The 18401-nt window shown below is 33.3% G+C and overlaps 2 protein-coding genes across 4 annotated transcripts in view; one reads left to right on the top strand and one right to left on the bottom strand.

The window, feature by feature from the left end:
• The window catches only part of IFT74 (intraflagellar transport 74), a 76274-nt gene that overhangs the window by 44985 nt on the left and 12888 nt on the right, over positions 1-18401 (bottom strand). For both annotated transcript variants that reach the window (XM_045580283.1, XM_036434212.2), the window contains exons 8-10: positions 18292-18353; positions 3300-3438; positions 1253-1315 (exon numbers count right to left, since the gene is read on the bottom strand). In XM_045580283.1, the coding sequence (XP_045436239.1) occupies positions 1253-1315; positions 3300-3438; positions 18292-18353 (264 nt within the window). The remainder of the gene's footprint in view (positions 1-1252; positions 1316-3299; positions 3439-18291; positions 18354-18401) is intronic.
• LRRC19 (leucine rich repeat containing 19) lies at positions 5672-13944 on the top strand. 2 transcript variants are annotated; one of them, XM_045580284.1, is made up of 6 exons: positions 5672-5775; positions 7464-7515; positions 11203-11292; positions 11834-12347; positions 12690-12878; positions 13616-13944. In XM_045580284.1, exons 3-6 carry the CDS (start codon positions 11212-11214, stop codon positions 13942-13944), a joined length of 1113 nt encoding a protein of 370 aa, XP_045436240.1. In that variant the 5' UTR covers positions 5672-5775; positions 7464-7515; positions 11203-11211. The 2 variants fall into 2 exon arrangements, with proteins under 2 accessions (XP_045436240.1, XP_036290113.1); XM_036434220.2 differs by lacking the exon at positions 7464-7515 and having other exon boundaries at positions 5676-5775.

The raw sequence follows: 18401 nt of genomic DNA, 5'->3' as shown, positions 1-18401 counted from the left end.
CGCTGTGCACAAGGGTTCCTTTTTCTCCACATCCTCACCAGCACTTGTAGTTTATTGATTTGTTGATGACAACCATTCTGACAGGTGTGAGAAGTTACCTCATTTGTCATTTTGCTTTGCATCTGTTGGATGATTGGTGACTTTGAGCATGTTTTCATATGTCTCTAGGAAAGTGTCTATATAGGTCCTGTGCCCATTTTTTGAGTTCCCTGTAAATGTTGGAGATTCAACCCTTATTAGAGATAACATTGGTAAATATGTTCTCCCAGGCAGTGGGCTTTCTTATTATTTTGTTGATGGTTGTTGTTGTTTTTGTTGTTGTTGTTGTTTTCTGTGCAGAAGCATTTTATTTCAATGTAGTCCCATTTGTTTATTTTCTCCTTAGTTTCCATTGTCCTAGGAGCTGTATCAGTGAAGATATTGCTATGACATATGTCTGAGATTTTGCTGTCTGTGAATTCCTCTAATATTTTTATGGTTTCCCATCTTATGTTAAAGTCCTTTAAATATTTTTAGTTTATTTTTATGTATGGTGTAAGTTGGTGATCTAGTTTCACTTTTTTTCCTTGTATCTGTCCAATTTTCCATACATCATTTATTGAATAAATTGTCTTGACTCCATTGTATGCTAAAACCATTTCCTAAGAACATGAACAAGACAGGATGCCGACTCTCACCACTCCTGTTTGACATAGTACTGAAAGTGCTAGCTATAGCAATCAGACAGGAAGAAGAAATAAAAGGCATATAAATTGGAAAAGAAGAAGTAAAACTGTCATTATTCGCAGATGACATAATATTGTATGTAGAAGACCCTAAACACTCCATCAAAAAATTATTAGACTTAATAAACAAATTTGGCAATGTAGCAGGATACAAAATTAATGCCAAGAAATCTATGGCATTTTTAAAAATTTAATAATTCTTTATTGTTCAGTTTATTACAATTGTTCCTCTCTTTTTTCCCTTCCAAAGCTCCCTTCCACCAGGTTCCTACCTCTGCCCTTACCTCCCCCCCTCATCCCCCCTCCCCCGCCACTGTCCTCATTCATAGGTGTACGATTTTTGTTCAGTCTCTTCCCGCACCCCCACTCTCTTTTCCCCCTAGAATTGTCAGTCCACTCCCTTTCTATGTCCAGTGTTTGGTCAAGCCTTCGGTTGGTTGTTACAGACTCTGGGTTTTTATATATTAGGATATATTTATCTTTTGTAGATGAGTAATATAAGAAATCTTATTTAATTTTATACTTACAGCTTCCAGACTGTCTTTTTTCATGTTCAGTGAATCTAGTTGCTGCTGAAGTGTGTCTAATTCCTAAATAGAAGAGAAAAAAACAATACATATGTCAATTACATTAAGAATAAACTTGGCCCTTGCTGGCATGGCTCAATTGGTTGGAGTGTCATCTTATACACCAGGTCGCAGGTTCAATTACAGCTAAGAGCACAAATCCAGGTTGCAGCTCCATCCCTAGTCAGAAAGAGTACAGGAGACAACCATCGATATTTCTCTCATATCAATGTCTGTCTGTCTATCTAGCTCTTGCTCTCTCTCCCTCTCCCTTTCTCTCTCTAAAAATCAATAAAATGGAGAGAAAAAAATAACACGCCAGAATAAATTTTTGTTTCTCAACATTTCAAATATATATATGACAAAGTAAATTTTGTAAATATCTTCAAAACTTATCTTGTGTTATTTAGTAGTATTCACTGCTATTTTTTCCAATTTTTTCATTATTTCTAAAAACTTTGCCATGATCCATCTTTAAAAACACTTTATTTTTTATGTCTGAGTGGCTCAGTTGGTTGGAGCATCATCCCAAACATCCCAAACACAGGTTGCAGGTTTGATTCTGGTTGTAAGGCGCACTTCTAGGTTGTGGGTTCGATCCAAAATCCAGGCATATGGGAAGCAACCAATTTATGTTTCTCTTTCACATCTATGTTTCTCTCTCTCTCTCTAAAAAAATCAATGGAAACATATCCTTGGATGAAGATTAAAAAAAAAACACATACCCTCTATAAACTTGTTGGAGGCAGCCTGTCCTTTTCACACTAAATCATCACATCACTGTAACCATCCAGTAAGTTTCAGAAGCCTTCAAACTCATTATGTCATTGTTTAAAGTTATGATTTTTAAACTATATTTTCATATTTTTCCCTAATTCTAATTCCTTTTTAAATTTAATTGATTTATTTTAAAAAATTTTATTTTTATTGAAGTAAGAAGACTTAATATGTCCCTAATTTCTTTCAGGGCCCAGACCTCTAGCAATTTACATAACTCAACATCTTTAAGGAATAAAACTCTTAAGCTGATTATTACTCATTTGAGAACCCCTATGTAAGATTAACTATATTTTGATATTTTTCATTGTATCTTATAAATCCGGTCTAAAATAAAAGTTATATTGAACTGTTAATGAAGGTATTAATGAACAAAATAAAATGAAGAATAAAATGGAACCAGAATCATGGGTACATGGAATAGACTGGTGGGTTCCAGAAGGGAGAGGGCAGAGGTGATCAGATAAAGAAGGGAAAGCGAGCCAGGTCCATGTGGCTCAGTGGTTAAGCATCAACCTATGAACCAGGAGGTCATAGTTCGATTCCTGGTTGTGGCATATGTTGTGTTGTGGGCTCAATCCCCAGTGTGGGGCATGCAGGACGCAGCCAATCAATGATTCCCTCTCATCATTGATGTTTCTATTTCTCACTCCTCCCTTCCTCTCTGAATTCAATAAAAGTGTATTTAAAAAAAAAAAAAAAAAGGTAAAGGGTTTAGCTAAAGAACACATATGCATACCCCTGGACACAAATAGTGTGGTGAAGGCCAACGGAAGGGGAGGTGGAATGGGTAGAGGTAGGTAAGGGGAGATATGGGGGACATCTGCAATAGTATCAACATTAAATATTTGTAATTAAAAAAAAAGATTTGAGGTTTATTAGGCAGGAAGGAAAAAATATAAATATTCACTTTATATGGCTCCGGTATATTAGGCCTTTTAATGTTGCTATTAAAAGTTGATTACAATAAGTGTTTTCATATGTCCTTATGACATTCAAAAATGAAGGACGCATAGACTGAACAAATAATATAGTAAAAGCTAGGTCATCATGCAGCATAAGAAAATAAAGTTTTCTAAAGCAGTGCTTCTCAAATTTAAATATCCTATGAATCATCCAGAGACCTTGTTAAGACTGTGGAGTGAGTCTAGTCAAGCTCTCAGGGGATGCTGGTGCTGCCCCTAGTGGCAAGATTGCTATATGCCTGTCCCAAAGGAGCAATCAGTATTACCTGTAATAATTTCTCATTTGTGGTTTTCATGTCTATGTACTTCACTTGTTTTTCAGGAGACATATTTTTTATAATGCCATCTGCTGCTTGTTTTTCCTGTTCAATTTCTTCTTCTACACTTCTAATTTGTTTCTCCTTCCTGAAACCAAAAGTATGCAATATTCCTTACTATACTGAGGGGAAAAAAACATTACTTTTACTCAGGTCCTGGTCTCATTTAAATAGGGTACTTACATTTATTCAATCATAGTTTATGATCTAAAAGTTCTTTCAAACGTACAAAATAATTCTATTTGACCTGTACAAAACTTGGCCCCCATCAGCACAGACTTACTTTGTCTTTTTCTTCTCAACCCCCAAATGCTTCTATTTTCTTACTCTCCATTTTACTTACATTCTTATAAGAAAACACAAAAATCATCGCAGAAAATTTTAAGGCTTCAACATGAGGATGTATTTATAATTTTTGCTATCATACCTTTAAGACAAATAAGATAGTTACATTTTAGAAGAGTTGTTTTCAAACAACTCATAGCTACAAAATTCTTTGAACAAATGAAATACGGTATGGAAGTTTAACATGTAAATCATATAAAGTAATACAACTCTGACTGAACTGGGAGTAGAGAGACCTATAGTGCAACTTGATTTTTAAAAGTCATAGTTTTAGATTAATATGTTTTGCTTAAACTCTCTTTTATCCACTGCTTTAATTAAAATTGGTATTCCAGGGAGGATCCAAGATGGCTGCTCGGGTAGACATCTAACTGCAGCAGCACACAACAATTTCCATGGAATACAACTAAAATGTAGAGTAAAATTGGTATTCCACAGATTACCAGCAATATTATAGCATTGCAAAGTAATAATTTCCCAAAAAAACAAAACAGAAACATTACAAGTACAACCATCTATAAGTAGTAGTGAAATTAATTACAAATATTTATCATATAACCACAAGAAATACCAGTGATGTGCTAGTTATTACCCTATGTAAGGTCAATTATCATTAGGATAGAGAAACATTTTGGAAAAAAAAAAAAAAAAAAGGTAAGATGCTAGTTATCATGTAAATATTTCAAGATTTACATAGAAAATCTTTCTTAAAGATAAATTTTAATTCCAATGCCATAAATTTATATTTTAAGTTTCAAAATGATTATTCTACTATTTAATCCCTTTCACAAGTAGATAACCAACTTCTACAGTTTTCACAGTCACTAGCTAAGTCTTACATATCCACATATTGGTGACCTTCACACTCTTTACACACTCATACTCCATTAGCATAAGATAGTCTAAACTCAGAAACCTTTCTGTACAGACATCATAATAATCAAATAAATGACGAACATAATGAAACTGACTACCTGGAATTTTTATTTATTTTTGTCTCACTCTAGTGTCTTTCTTTACTTGGAACCTCAATTGCTACAGTGCTTGATGTTACAGGTATGTTTACTGTTGTTACAATTTATAAGGGTATATGGGATCATAGAACTTTCAAACAGAAAAGATCATCTATTTCAGTCTTTTTGTTTCATAGATTAAGGAGATAATGAGGCCTAGAAGAGTTAATCGTATGAAACAAACTCATTCTGAACTCCATGATTACTTGCCTCTTAACCATGTTTCTTTCTGACATGTCTCAATGTAGTTAGATGAGAACTAGTGTTGTACAGTATTCCATTTTACAGAGAAGTTAACAGCAAAAGGCAGGTAACTGATTTTCTCAAGGCCACATAATGGTCAAGTGTTAAATGTTTTTCTTTTTTTTTTTAATATATTTTATTGATTTTTTTACAGAGAGGAAGGTAGAGGGATAGAGAGTTAGAAACATCAATGAGAGAAAGACCGTCGATCAGCTACCCCCTGCACTGGGGATGTGCCCGCAACCAAGATACATGCCCCTGACCGGAATCGAACCCAGGACCTTTCAGTCCGCAGGCCGACACTCTATCCACTGAGCCAAACTGGTCTTGGCAAGTGTCAAATATTTTGATATTAGGACTTGGCTCAGGTTATAACCTGGCAGAAAATCACCAATGATGGTGTCATAAAAAACTCAGTGGAGTACTAAATTTGGTATTTTTTCAACTTGTATCTTTCTAAACATAAAATAACTTCAGGAATAATACTTTAATCACTGTAGAATTCTCAAATTTATATACTTGAACTCGTAAAGTTGTTAATATTTAACTTTATTAAGGGTAATTAAACATAAAGATTATGAAAACGACCTTACTCATTATACTAAAGAAGTCAAAGATGACTTTAAGAAATTATTCTTCTAGTCAATCTTTTGCTAAGGAAGTCCAGTGTGTGGGATTTTTTTTTTTTTTAATCACCTGCTCACTGGGTACAAAGGTAAAAACAAAGTGAAGTGCAATCATATGACATAGCTTTCTTTTTAATAGTAAAGAAACAGAATAGATTCCTTAGCACACCAATCTCAGAGACAAAAAAAACAGTAAAGGTAAGATCTTATATATTTACAGATTTGGTGGTTGTTGCTGAATTTTTTTAAAAAGTCATATTTGTTTGTTAAATCTGTATAAAAAATTATGCCTTTATAAAATGATGTAAGAGCAGAGAATATGATTATATTTTCACACACTCTATAGATATTAACCTTATACTAGACAAAAAGTATTTCCCAAATAAAGTTATAATATAATAAAAATTATTTTTCTTTTTCAAAAAAGGTTTTATCTATTCAAATTTATCTGATCTTTTTATTATGAAATATGTTAATCACACAACATTTTGAGGTGACATTAACTTAAAAACAAATTTTTAAAACAAAAAATTACTGGCTACCCATAGATAATTGTTGAAATTGGGTGATGACTATTCTCCTTATTTAGAAGTTTTTTTTGAAGTTTTCCATTACAAGTTTTTAAACTAGAGGGGGGAAAAAATCTATAAAATGGTTAATTATAAGAGTGAAATTAATTGTGAGTTATTAACATCTTATTTCAAAATACATTGATATTTGGCATAAATATCTAAAATATTTAGTGGGAAACTATAAATACCTTTAACAAAACCAAAATAAGTGCAGCATATTTTTACTTCATAGTATATAACAATCATATGCAGGGGTCCTCAAACTTTTTAAAGTGGGGGCCAGATCACGGTCCCTCAGAGAGCTGGAGGGCCGGACTATATGAACTACTAATTCCTACTGTAACACCTCGGCTGCGCTCACTGCCCAAAAAACCTGGCGGGCCGGATCAGACTCCTCTGCGGGCCGCATGTGGCCCGCGGGCCGTAGTTTGAAGACGCCTGAATAGCAAATAATCAAAAACTCATAAGAAACTTGTACTTAAAAACAGCATAAGAACAACACTGTTTCTTTTGCAATATCATTTCCTCTTGTATAAAGCTTTTCTCTCTCTTTTTTTCTCTCTCTCTCTCTCAAGACTGTAGGCTATGTAAAAAGGCACTTAGTTTGTAAAATAATTAAAATAAGCATATATTTGTTCTCTATTTTTTAAATTACTACATTTAAACCCAAATTTCAAAATAAATTTCAAATTTAAAAAAATCCAACTTTTTAAATGAGGTAAATTGACTCAAGAACATTTTCTTCATAATCTACTGGCTAGCTATTTTGACAATCTGATTTTTTTCAAGATAGCCAATAATGCTAGCAAATGTTTCCTCTGTCTAGGGATTTATCCATTCAGTGTCTGGATGGTCAACATCTACCCCCCTTCTCAATTTTTTCCCTCTCAAAAGATATAGAAATATAAAGAAAGCCCCATTGAGCATGGAGCTCAATCAATGCATTTTATGACTTTAGGCCTAATGTTTTAGATTGCTGAATGCTTTCTTATATAGAATCTATTTTAAGCTCTGAGCATATATTGCTTCTAACTTAAAAAAATGTATCAAAGAGAAAGAAATACTTCTTTTCTGATTCTTATAATTTTATTTCCTTTAGCACACTGGAGAAAATAATTATTGGTACTAAATAGATGATAAAGATAATAAACACAAGATGACCCTATCTCTATTTCCAAATAGGCTCAGGGTCCTGCCTTACCCCCATTACCTTCTTCAGCTGCTTCACTCCATATCAACTTTTCACTTAGGTTCATGTAATTTTCTTTGTAGTCTAATTGCTTCCTTTAATGATCCCTATCCTTTTTATTCCAGAAAAAAAACAGCACTCTCCCTTACCCACATCTGGAACCTGCCAGAGACAACAGTAAGAACAACACCACTGAGAAATACTGAAACGAGAGAATGAAGAGGCTGCACACACTCCTAGAGACCACTAAATATGGGCAAAATGCCTTTTATATACGATTTGGGGATACCCTTCTATGGGCGGTGGTTTGGAATAAGTGATAACTTGAACTCATTTCTGACTCTAAAATGGATTCTATTATGATCTATATCCAAGTTTTAATATCTAGGAGGAATAGTGGCTTTTTTCTAACAAATTCGATTTAGCTACAGAAAGGGAGAAAGGAGGGAAATATGTATAAACGCATAAACAAATTGAAGGCAAAGAGTGGGAGTGGGTTAACTGGAATAGAGTAGTATCAAAATAACAATAAATACCTCTTTTCTAAACGAGGTAACAAGACTTTAGTAACGTGAAATGAGTCTTGCTCATTCTGAGTAGTTTTCTACTTCCTGCTCTAGTAGAATAAACTTTTCCTTAACAATCATTAGCAACATATGCTATAAATTAAAAGGCTCAAAAGAAAATAAGACTCAAATTACAGAAAATCAGTAAGGGTGGTACATTCATATCTTTCCAACATCCTTTGTTTGCAGCAGTTTTAGTGTTGACTTAAAAAAATGCACACATAAAAACAAGAAGCATGAATGTCATGAGTAAAATCACTAAATGGAAAGTAACTATTAAACAAAAAAGAAATTACTCCAATAAATGGCAACTTCTAGTTAAAGATGGTATAATAAATGTACCCATGAACTTTGACTTCCGCCCCAAACCTGACTGAAATGTAAATAAAAGGCAGGAAGGAATAGAAACTCTTAAGAACAAAGAGAATGAAAAAAGAACACAACAGCAATAAAACCTAGAAACTAGACAATTAATAGTTAAGTGGATACTGACTGGGAAAGCAAAATTTCCCTCAACCAGCAGAGCGGAAAGCTGAGGAGCCACAGGATTTACACTGCAAAATGCCAAACTGGCCAAAAATTGGCAGCACCAGGTGTTCTGGAAGTAGAGGAGGGGCTAGAACATAGTTTAAAGTTTGCCTACTGTCTCTGCCCAGTCAGGTAAAGCTCCTCGCCCACATAAACAGAAGATTAAGGCTTTTTTCCCCCTCTGTGGAGAATAAAAAGGGAATCTGGCAACATGCACAAATGAGTGCAGGATTATTATGCCAGAAAAAAAAGGGAAAGTAAGTTAAGGTTTACATACTAAAGATTGAGATAAACCCTCCTTTTCCACGACTTAGCTCTCAAAATGCTAGTCATTTGGCTTTCTTTGTTCAGGCAAATTAGAGAAGTCATTTTTGGTCTAGTCCATTTGCTCAGTGGTTAGAACACCAGCCCTCAGACTGAGGGGGCGCATGTACCTCGGTTCCAGGCTCCATTCCGGGGCCTGGGGACCTGGTTGAGGTGCATGCAGGAGGCAACCAATCGGGGTGTGTGTGTGTGTGTGTGTGTGTGTGTGTGTGTGTGTGTGTGTGTGTGTGTATTTGCATCCTCCCCCTCCCCACACCTTTTTTCCACTTCCTCTAAAAATCAATGGGGAAAAAAATATCACTGGTGAGGATTAACAAAAAAAGAAAAGTCATTTTGGGAATCCAACTAGTCCAAGGAAAAGATCTCAAGATAATGACATTTAGGGACTCCCCAAAGAAACAGCCCAGGAAGGTTTTTACTCTACAGAAATAAGACCTATATAAACGTTGCATCCAAATAGCTTTTTTGTTGCCCAGTCTTATCTGTAAGTTCCAAAGCAAATATTAACAGATATATGAAGCCAGAATGTCTCTAATATAAAGGATACTGACCATTACAAAATGGAAAAGCATAACAAGAAGGCATAGATACTATTAAAGAAAATTTTCAGAAAACAAAAAGAGCTCTTAGAATTAAAATGAGTGGAAAAGGAAAACTTAAAGAGTTTAACAATAAAATTGAGGATATATCCCCGAAAGCAGAATAAAATGAAATATAGGAAAATCAAGATAAAAATTAGAAAATCATTCTAGGAGATCCAACACCCACACACCCAATTAAAGCAGTTCTAAAGAGTAGTGAGACTTAAAAAAAAATGGGAAAGAAAATTACAAATGAAATAATTCAGAAAATTTCCCAGAACTGAGGGATAGTTTCCAGATTGAAAGCACCCCCAAGTAAGTACCCAGTTTCATGAATGAAAAGACTCTCAAGAAGATCCATGATACTTCAGAATGTTAATTTTAAAAGCTTAATAAGAGCCGAAGCCGGTAGAGCATCAGTCTGGGGACTGAAAGGTCCCAGGTTCGATTCCGGTCAAGGGCATGTACATTGGTTGCAGGCACATCCCCAGTAGGGAGTGTGTAAGAGGCAGCTGGTAGATGTTTCTCTCTCATCGACGTTTCTAGCTCTCTATCTCTCTTTCTTCCTCTCTGTAAAAAAATCAATAAAATATTTTTTTTTAAAAAAAAGCTTAATAAGAGACAAGTTATATAAAAGGATAAAGAACTAGAATGGCATAGCATCATAGTCCTTCACAATAATACTACAAACCCTACAACAATGGGGCAATGCCACCAAGAGTTTGAGAGAAAACTATTTCCTATTTATAACTGTACTTCTAACCAAATTATCTTTCAAGGTCTAAAAAAAGTCCCACCTATAGACCTCCTTAGGAAGCTATTGCAGGAAACTCCATTAACAAAAAAAACAACACACACCAAAAAAACCCCCAGTAATCCAAGACAGGCATTCTAGAGCACAGGCATCAGCCATAAAGACAAAAGGGAATGTCTTCCGCAGGGCGGAAGGGGAGTGGAGGTCAGCGGCTGTGTAGAGGGTACAGTCACCAGTCCCTCCAGGTCACAGCATGGCAACAGGCTCTGGGAGAGACTTCGTTAAGCAGATTAAATATCAGAAATGCATACAACATTGGGTGATTTGTTAAAGAAGGGTTTGGGTATAAATGCATTCAAAAAGAAGAAGAAGAAAAAGGAAACTAAGCACATAAAAAAGCACATTTTTAAATAAAGTACATTTAATTTAGTAAAAAATTGTGAGCAGGAACAGAAAAGCAATCCTATAATATGGCTCAGACATTGATAACATTTACACATTTGTGACACATGGAATACTCATCTAACCCAAATTATAAGTAACTACGTATGAAGACTAAAGAGACAGGACATATATATATATTTTGTGTTAGAGATGAAAGTAGAGGGTGTTTGAAAGAGAACCAAAGACCCTTATCTCCTACACTTGTAGGTAAATGGATAATACCAACAAAGAACACCTAAAATAAAAAAATAAAAAAATAAAAACAAGAAATAGCAATATAAGAATATACTACTCACTGACATGGACAACAGTGTGGTGATTATGGGAAGTGGGGGTAGAAGTGAAAGAGGATATAGGGGAGATAAATGGTGATAAAAATATAAAGAAAAGAGAGTATACTTACGCACATATACATAAATACATATACTTTGGACCTTATTTTCAATAGATCTAGAAACTAATGAGACACTTAAAAAAAATACTTCCATTCTCCACAGAAGCTTTCTACTTTGTGAAGATTAAAGTACAGAAATGGAACGTGTAATTGTTTCACATTTTATATATTTTAAGAAAAAATAGATTTAAAAGAAGAAAAAAGGAAAGCAGAATGTCTTCAGTAATCTCGGAAGTGCTAGTCACCTACTGACATGGCTCTCTTTCCCATCAGGCCTGCAGTATGAAAGCCGCACGCATTCCGATCTTGTTCTGGCCCTTCTTCATGCTAGTATTATCAGATGAAAGCCAGACTTTTAAAACAGTAAGTTTTTACAATTAAGACAGTGAAAATATTTTCAAAGGTACACTTTGAATGTGACAAAGTAATAAAAGAAAGCAAAGAAACAAAAAATCTAAACCAAGCCATCAAAACTAACTCTTTAGTTAGCTGGGTATATTCAAAATCTGTGATCTCTGAGCCAGATTCTAATTTGACAAAAGCAGACTTCATTTTTTAACAGAATTAATATTCATCATGTATTTTCACATATACAAATGGGAATACACCAAAAGTCTTTCTTTCTGTAATGATTACACAATAACAGTTGGAAGATACCTGTATGACAAACTAGAATCTCCTTGCTCAACAAATTATATATATCAGAATTTCTTTAATCTTCAATATTTCAGCCCAATAAAGAAATAAAAGCATCTGCTTTTCCTTTTTCAAACTATAATAATGGAAGATTAGACAATAGATATTTTTCTAAACTATTTCCTTCCAATATTTAATTGCTAGGATATGAAATTTAGAAAATTCTGTTAATATTTTCTGATTAATAAATTTCTTTTTCATTTTTTAGGAAGTCAAACGCAATTTCACTAAACAGAATTATTATTTGATTCCAGCGGATATCAATAAAGAGGTTACTATACTTGATCTCAGTTATAACCAAATTACTCTGAATATTACAGACACAAGTATTCTACAGATGTATTATTTACTCACTGAGCTCTACTTGATTGAAAACAGTGTCACCATCTTATATAATAATAGTTTTGGTAACCTCTCCAACCTACAAATTTTAAATATTTGTCAAAACTCTATCCACACAATTCAACAGGGTGCATTTACAGGCTTAACTACACTAAAACAGTTATATCTATGCCAGAACAAAATACTACAACTGAGTCCTGACATATTTGTGCCTCTTAAAAACCTGAAACTTCTGAATCTGCAAGGCAATTTGATAAGCTATTTTGATGTACCACAACTGCTTCATCTGGAATTAATCGTTTTACATGGAAATCCATGGAACTGCTCCTGTAATTTACTGAATTTGCAGAATTGGCTAAACACATCCAATGTAAAATTAGGTAAGCTATCATTATTAAATTAATCAAAACCAAAATGTGATTGATTTTTGGTTATTTCGCCCCAGAAAAGTCTCCCATTTTCCCCAGATTTTCATTGCAATCTTAATAACATCTTTACTATTACAAACTAAACAACATATAGATACTGTACTTAAGCTACATTTATAAAGTAACTTAATAAACAGATATGTGCATCTTTCCCTTGTGTTGCTAGGTAATAAGAGTTTCTTATAATACCAATAATGACATGTCAAAAATTCTAATTTAAATAACTATAAAATGTTATTAACCATATTATTTTATTTTCCATAATAAATCATATTTTATCCTTTGATTTACTAGAAAATGAGAACATCACCATGTGCAGCTACCCAGATAAACTGAAATGCTACAGCATCAAAACAGTACCTTACAAAGCTGAATGCTACTCAAAACTTCCTTCACCTATAACTGAAGACCTTCAGATTAATTTTCAGTCTATTAGCAACTCAACATTTAATAGCTCTTTGAACAACTTAACAAGAAATTCAGGTAATGTACTGGTATTGAATATTAACAATGCTGAAGATAGCATACTAAAATTTAAATTTTAAGTTACTAGAAACAATGTAAAATTCCTCATGTCAACAAAAGATTTACAAAATACTGGGTTTCCAAAACAGGTTCTGCTAATTATCAGGCAAATGCCACTAGGCATATTATTTAACTACTCTTAGGCTTAATTTTAACTACACAGTAAAGCCACAATTCTTTTTTTGTTTTGTTAATCCTCACCTGAGGATATTTCTCCACTAAGTTTTAGAGAGAGTAGAAGGAAGGGGGAGAGAGAGACAGAGAGAAACATCAGTGTGAGAGAGACACATTGACTGGTTGCCTCCCACACGTGTCCTGTCCAGGGGACGGAGGCCTGGGGATGGAGCTTGTAACTAAAGTCTGAGCCCTTGATCTGAATCAAACCCCGACCCTTCAGTCTGCAGGCCAACTCTAACCACTGAGCCAAATCGCCAGGGCAAGTCACAATTCTTACAATGTTCCTAGGTCAATGGATAAACAATACCTGTAAAGACAGGAATTATTCTTTTACCACTCTAGGAAATATCTTTATGTCTTTATGTTGTAGTTTTATTAACTTTTACTTAAAGAAAATTATAAAGTACATTCATTTCTAATACCAATATTTGGGAGTTATTAAGATCTGTAATTTTTGTTGTCATTTTAACAAAATATCTTCCCTCTCTCATTCTCTCTGTCTCTGTATCCTATTTAAGAACGTGGACCTCTTGGAAAAAGCTGGGCTTTTCTTGTTGGTGTTGTAATGACTGTACTGGTGACTTCTCTCCTCATTTTTATTGCTATCAAATTGCCAATATGGTATAATTCTCTGATCAGTTATAAACATCATCACCTGGAAGAACATGAAGTAGAAACCTATGAAGATGGTTTTACCCAAAATCCAAGTTCTCTTTCACAGATACCAGATACAAACTCTGAAGACACTACAGTAATATTTGAACAACTACATTCATTTGTAGTGGATGATGATGGGTTTATTGAAGATAAATACATAGATACTCATGAATTATGTAAAGAAAATTAATTTCTTTCAATTTTTTATTATTTTAAACATGTTACCAGTTCACTGTTTAGACATGGAGATTTTTATGTGTGATATACCTAACTATAGCTAGTAGACCTTCATATTAATTGCAACACATATTAATATAATAAAATTATGTTTTTCTCATTGGTATCCAAATACAGTAACTGGCACTCCTTGGTAGCTAACAGTTACAATACTATTCTCAGCAGTATTCAGAAGACTATATATACTAGTAAAAAAAAAAAAAAGCCTAAAGTAAGTTATTAATTGAAATAAACTGATTCTCATATTAGTTCAGATATTGGATATAATACAGATAAGTTATATTCAAGTTTTACTTATTGGAATCAGTAGAGAAAGATTTTTGGATTTATATCATGAGTCAGAGTAAGGAACAGAGATAGCTTAAACTGACAATGCACTTGGATTTATTTTTTTTTATGCTCACAGAATGAATTCAAAGAATTGGAAAACATTTTCTTAATGCTTCCTGAATTAACACAATAATTCCCTGAAAACTTAGTAGAAATTTAGAGCATAGCACAATGTCCAGGCACAATCCCTAATAAGTTACTACTGATCTGGGTTATAAAGTTTGTCACCACATGCAGGGTATCAAAATTATCTATAAATAATCTTATTTTTAAAAAATACATATGTCTGCCTCTCTTAGGGAGATTTCTATTCAAATAAGTTGTTTTAGGGTTGAGAAATCTTCAGTTGGTCCATGAACAACTGTTTGGGAACCAGATCATGAAGGAATGTTTCCCAAACTATTTTCTAGAACATCAATTTCCAGAGAGAAGTCAGAAGTATTAATAGGGGGGAAATATCGATATGTAAATGGTCAAATTACTAAAGAATTACTAGAGGAAATATTAGGTTTAAACAAAGTGAAATAAGATTCTTTACTATATAGGACTCATCCAAAACTTTATTAAGCTAAAGGCAAAGTATCAAGAATTTTCCAACTTTTCTTTGAGGTATGGCTACTAAGAGCTCATAGCACAATAAGGGTCCAAAGAGCGTAGTCTAAAAAACACTGGCCTTGAGACTATTATAGGAAGAGTATAAAAGTCAACTCCTTATAATCCATTGGCTATAATCACAATTTTATTAATTTAATGGAAACAGTGGCATTACAAACTGTAACAAAATATATTATATCGGGGGGGGGGGGCAATGGTAAGATATGTACACATATAATATCTTAATAAAAAAGAGAGGAAAAAATCTATCGTATGTGGGAAGGTTAAATGTATTTATCTCTATCATTTACAGGAAATATCTCTAAAACACTGAAATGTATTCATGGGTGAAATGATCTTTCAGACTTTCTTCATAGTACAGAAAAGGGAACAATGGCTAAGGGTATAGATGAAGCAAGGTTTATTGTGGACAGGTGGAGCAGGGTCATGGGTACACAGGACAATAGTACATTATTTTATTTTTGTTCAAATTTCTCTATAATGCAGTTTTAAAAATGTGTATTTACTTGGTACTTTCTTAGAAAAAAAAAAGAGACTACAAATAATGTACATGTACGTTACATTCCGCAGTCATTTTAAAGGTTGTATCAATACATAAATTCAGTTCAAATGTCTATGATGAAAACAAAAAATGTTTGCGATGATATACCCAGTGAAATAGAAAATGAACTCATTTATCATGCATATTTGCTTGTGTTTATCAAAATGTTTTCAATATTCATTAAAGAATACAAGTGCTTTATGCATACTATTTCTTAATACTTCATTATTCTCAATCTGAAGTATAAATGAGATAATAAAAACATGAAGAATCTTTTTCTAAATAATCTATCATTTTACCAAATATGTCGTAATTTAAGAGGCAAATATTAATATTTGAGAAGCAGAGTAAAATGAAATTATGAATCAGTAAAGACTACATTAATCTCTTCTAAATGAATATTGGGTAGTCAATAAATATCTGACTAAACAAAAATACATAAATGGGCTTAAAGTTGTAATTACATATGTTTTTAAAAGATAACTGATCTTGACTAATACCAAATTAGAAAAGTATCTACATCAGAAGTTGAAAAGAATCGTTAGCTCATGCAGCTGTATGTAACTGAATTAAAGTCAGGTGTGTAAGAATTGTAGTAATATATTGAGGCTATATATTATAACCAACTTGTGAATAGATGTTCAATAATAAACCATACTAAATGGTGAGATTAAGGTAGAAGAGCGTGAAAACAGAAGTTTTTTACATCTTCCTTCGAAAGGTATGGCATTTCCTGCTCCCTCTGAATGAGGGGTATCAAGATCTTTGTGTTATTGAGATTTTGGTTATTTGCTTAATACATACAATAAATTTATTTTACTGCTGCATATAAAAGTAAACTTCATAAAATAACTTTTGTTCATAACTTAAATTTCTTCTTGAAAGGGTCAGGATAACCTATTTCATTCAGCCTCAATTACAAACTATAGATCTGAAGTTTTAAACTGCTGACATTTTTAGAACAAACTTGTATATTTTAAGAACTATTTCTTCAACCAAATGAACCAAATAGAAATAAAAAATCTGTAACATTCTCAAACTTACAACCTATGATTTATCATTTAGGATGAATTATCTATGAAACATGTACATATAATACTTACAAATCTGACCTAGGTATTATGTAAGTTTATAGATAAATGATGAAATAAATGAGGACATAAATATCATAAATATCATAAGGTCTTCAGTGGGCTATAGCTTATTATTTCTTATTCTTTAAAAACCTAGAAGAGTATCTTATATAAAGTAAGTGATAACTATTTGTACTAAATAATAGAACAACAATAACAAAAAGGAAAGTTTTCATGTAAGAGCTGGGTTACCAGGAATATGGAATGTTTTTTGTACAAGGGAAGACACTCCCAGTTTATGTAATTGTTCAGACAGCATTTTACAGGAGCATCAAATAAATCTTTCAAAAGTTTTATTATTATATTCTAACATCCTAGTTTTCATTAAATATTTACTGCAGAGGTAACATGACAGTATATTTGGTGTTACAGAACTTTGGTAATTTTGGTAAATTATTATCCTTGCTCTCAAAGAGATTATTGTTGATATATTTTTGGGGGCAAAATGTAGGTAGTAAATGTATGTACAAAATAGCTCATCTATGTTTATATTGCCTTAGACAATATTTAAGGTCAAAATGCAGATGAAGAAAATTATGTTAACCACAGCTGTTGTCTGAATATTTGCATTTCTATAAAGTTCTTGTAAAAATCCTAACCCCCAAAGGTAAGATATTAGTAGGTGGGAACTTTGGGAGGTGAGCAGGTCATGAGGATAGAACTCTGGTAAATGAGATTAGTGCCCTTATAAAGAGATCCAGAGCCGAAACCGGTTTGGCTCAGCGGTAGAGCGTCCGTCTGCGGACTGAAAGGTCCCAGGTTTGATTCCGGTCAAGGGCATGTACCTTGGTTGCGGGCACATCCCCAGTAGGGGGTGTGCAAGAGGCAGCTGGTTGATGTTTCTCTCTCATCGACGTTTCTAGCTCTCTATCTCAATCTCCCTTCCTCTCTGTAAGAAAAATCAATAAAGTATATTTAAACAACAAAAAAAAGAGATCCAGAGCTCCCCAGACCCTTCCACCCGGAGAGGACACAGCCAGAAGGCTCCAGGCATGAACCAGGAAGAGGACCTTCACAGGAAAGGGACCACATTGTGCCTTGATCTTGAACTTCCCTATCTCCAAAACTGTGAACAATAAACTCCTGATGTTTATAAGATATCCAATCTATGATATGGTGTTATAGCAGCCCAAACAGACATCCACTTATTATTTTATAGGCATTAGTGTCACTGCCATAATTCCCTTGGTATTTAATCTTTAACCAGTAATATATAAAGATGCACATATAATCTAAATCTCTGACATGGATTTAGTCTAGTTATTATCAATTAATAATTGGATAATATATGAGATAATGAAATACTACAAGTAATGTGCCTTTCATTAGACAGGGGTTTAAATCTCATACTTCAAATTAGTTAAAAAGCCCAGGTTAAAATTATAAACCGTAGAGATAAGGATGTTTGATCCATCTTAAGACTTTTAAACTCTGAGAAGTAGAAATTATATCTATCTAATCTATATAATGCTTTTATTTGTACAGAATTTCAGTACTTAGTAGTAAATAAAGACAATAGCTGTGTATATAATAATTTACATTGCAAATATTCAACTTTTTTAAATTAAAAAACGCAACCGGGAAAAACAAGAAAATCTGTAAGGAAGTACATAACTCAGAAGTTAAACTACCTAATACAACTCACTTATAAATGTTTTATTTCTATATCGATTGTACTTACGCTTGTCTTTCTGTAAATATGATATCCATACTTTGTGTTTCTCGATCATTTTGAGCTTTAAGCTAAATAAAGAGTTAACACAACAGTGAGGGATAAGAAATTGCCATTTA

Source organism: Pipistrellus kuhlii, unplaced genomic scaffold (genome assembly GCF_014108245.1).
Source record: "Pipistrellus kuhlii isolate mPipKuh1 unplaced genomic scaffold, mPipKuh1.p scaffold_m20_p_12, whole genome shotgun sequence".
Classification (NCBI taxonomy): Eukaryota; Metazoa; Chordata; class Mammalia; order Chiroptera; family Vespertilionidae; genus Pipistrellus; species Pipistrellus kuhlii.
Note: the sequence above shows the minus strand (reverse complement) of the source record. Positions and strands in the feature narration are given on the sequence as shown.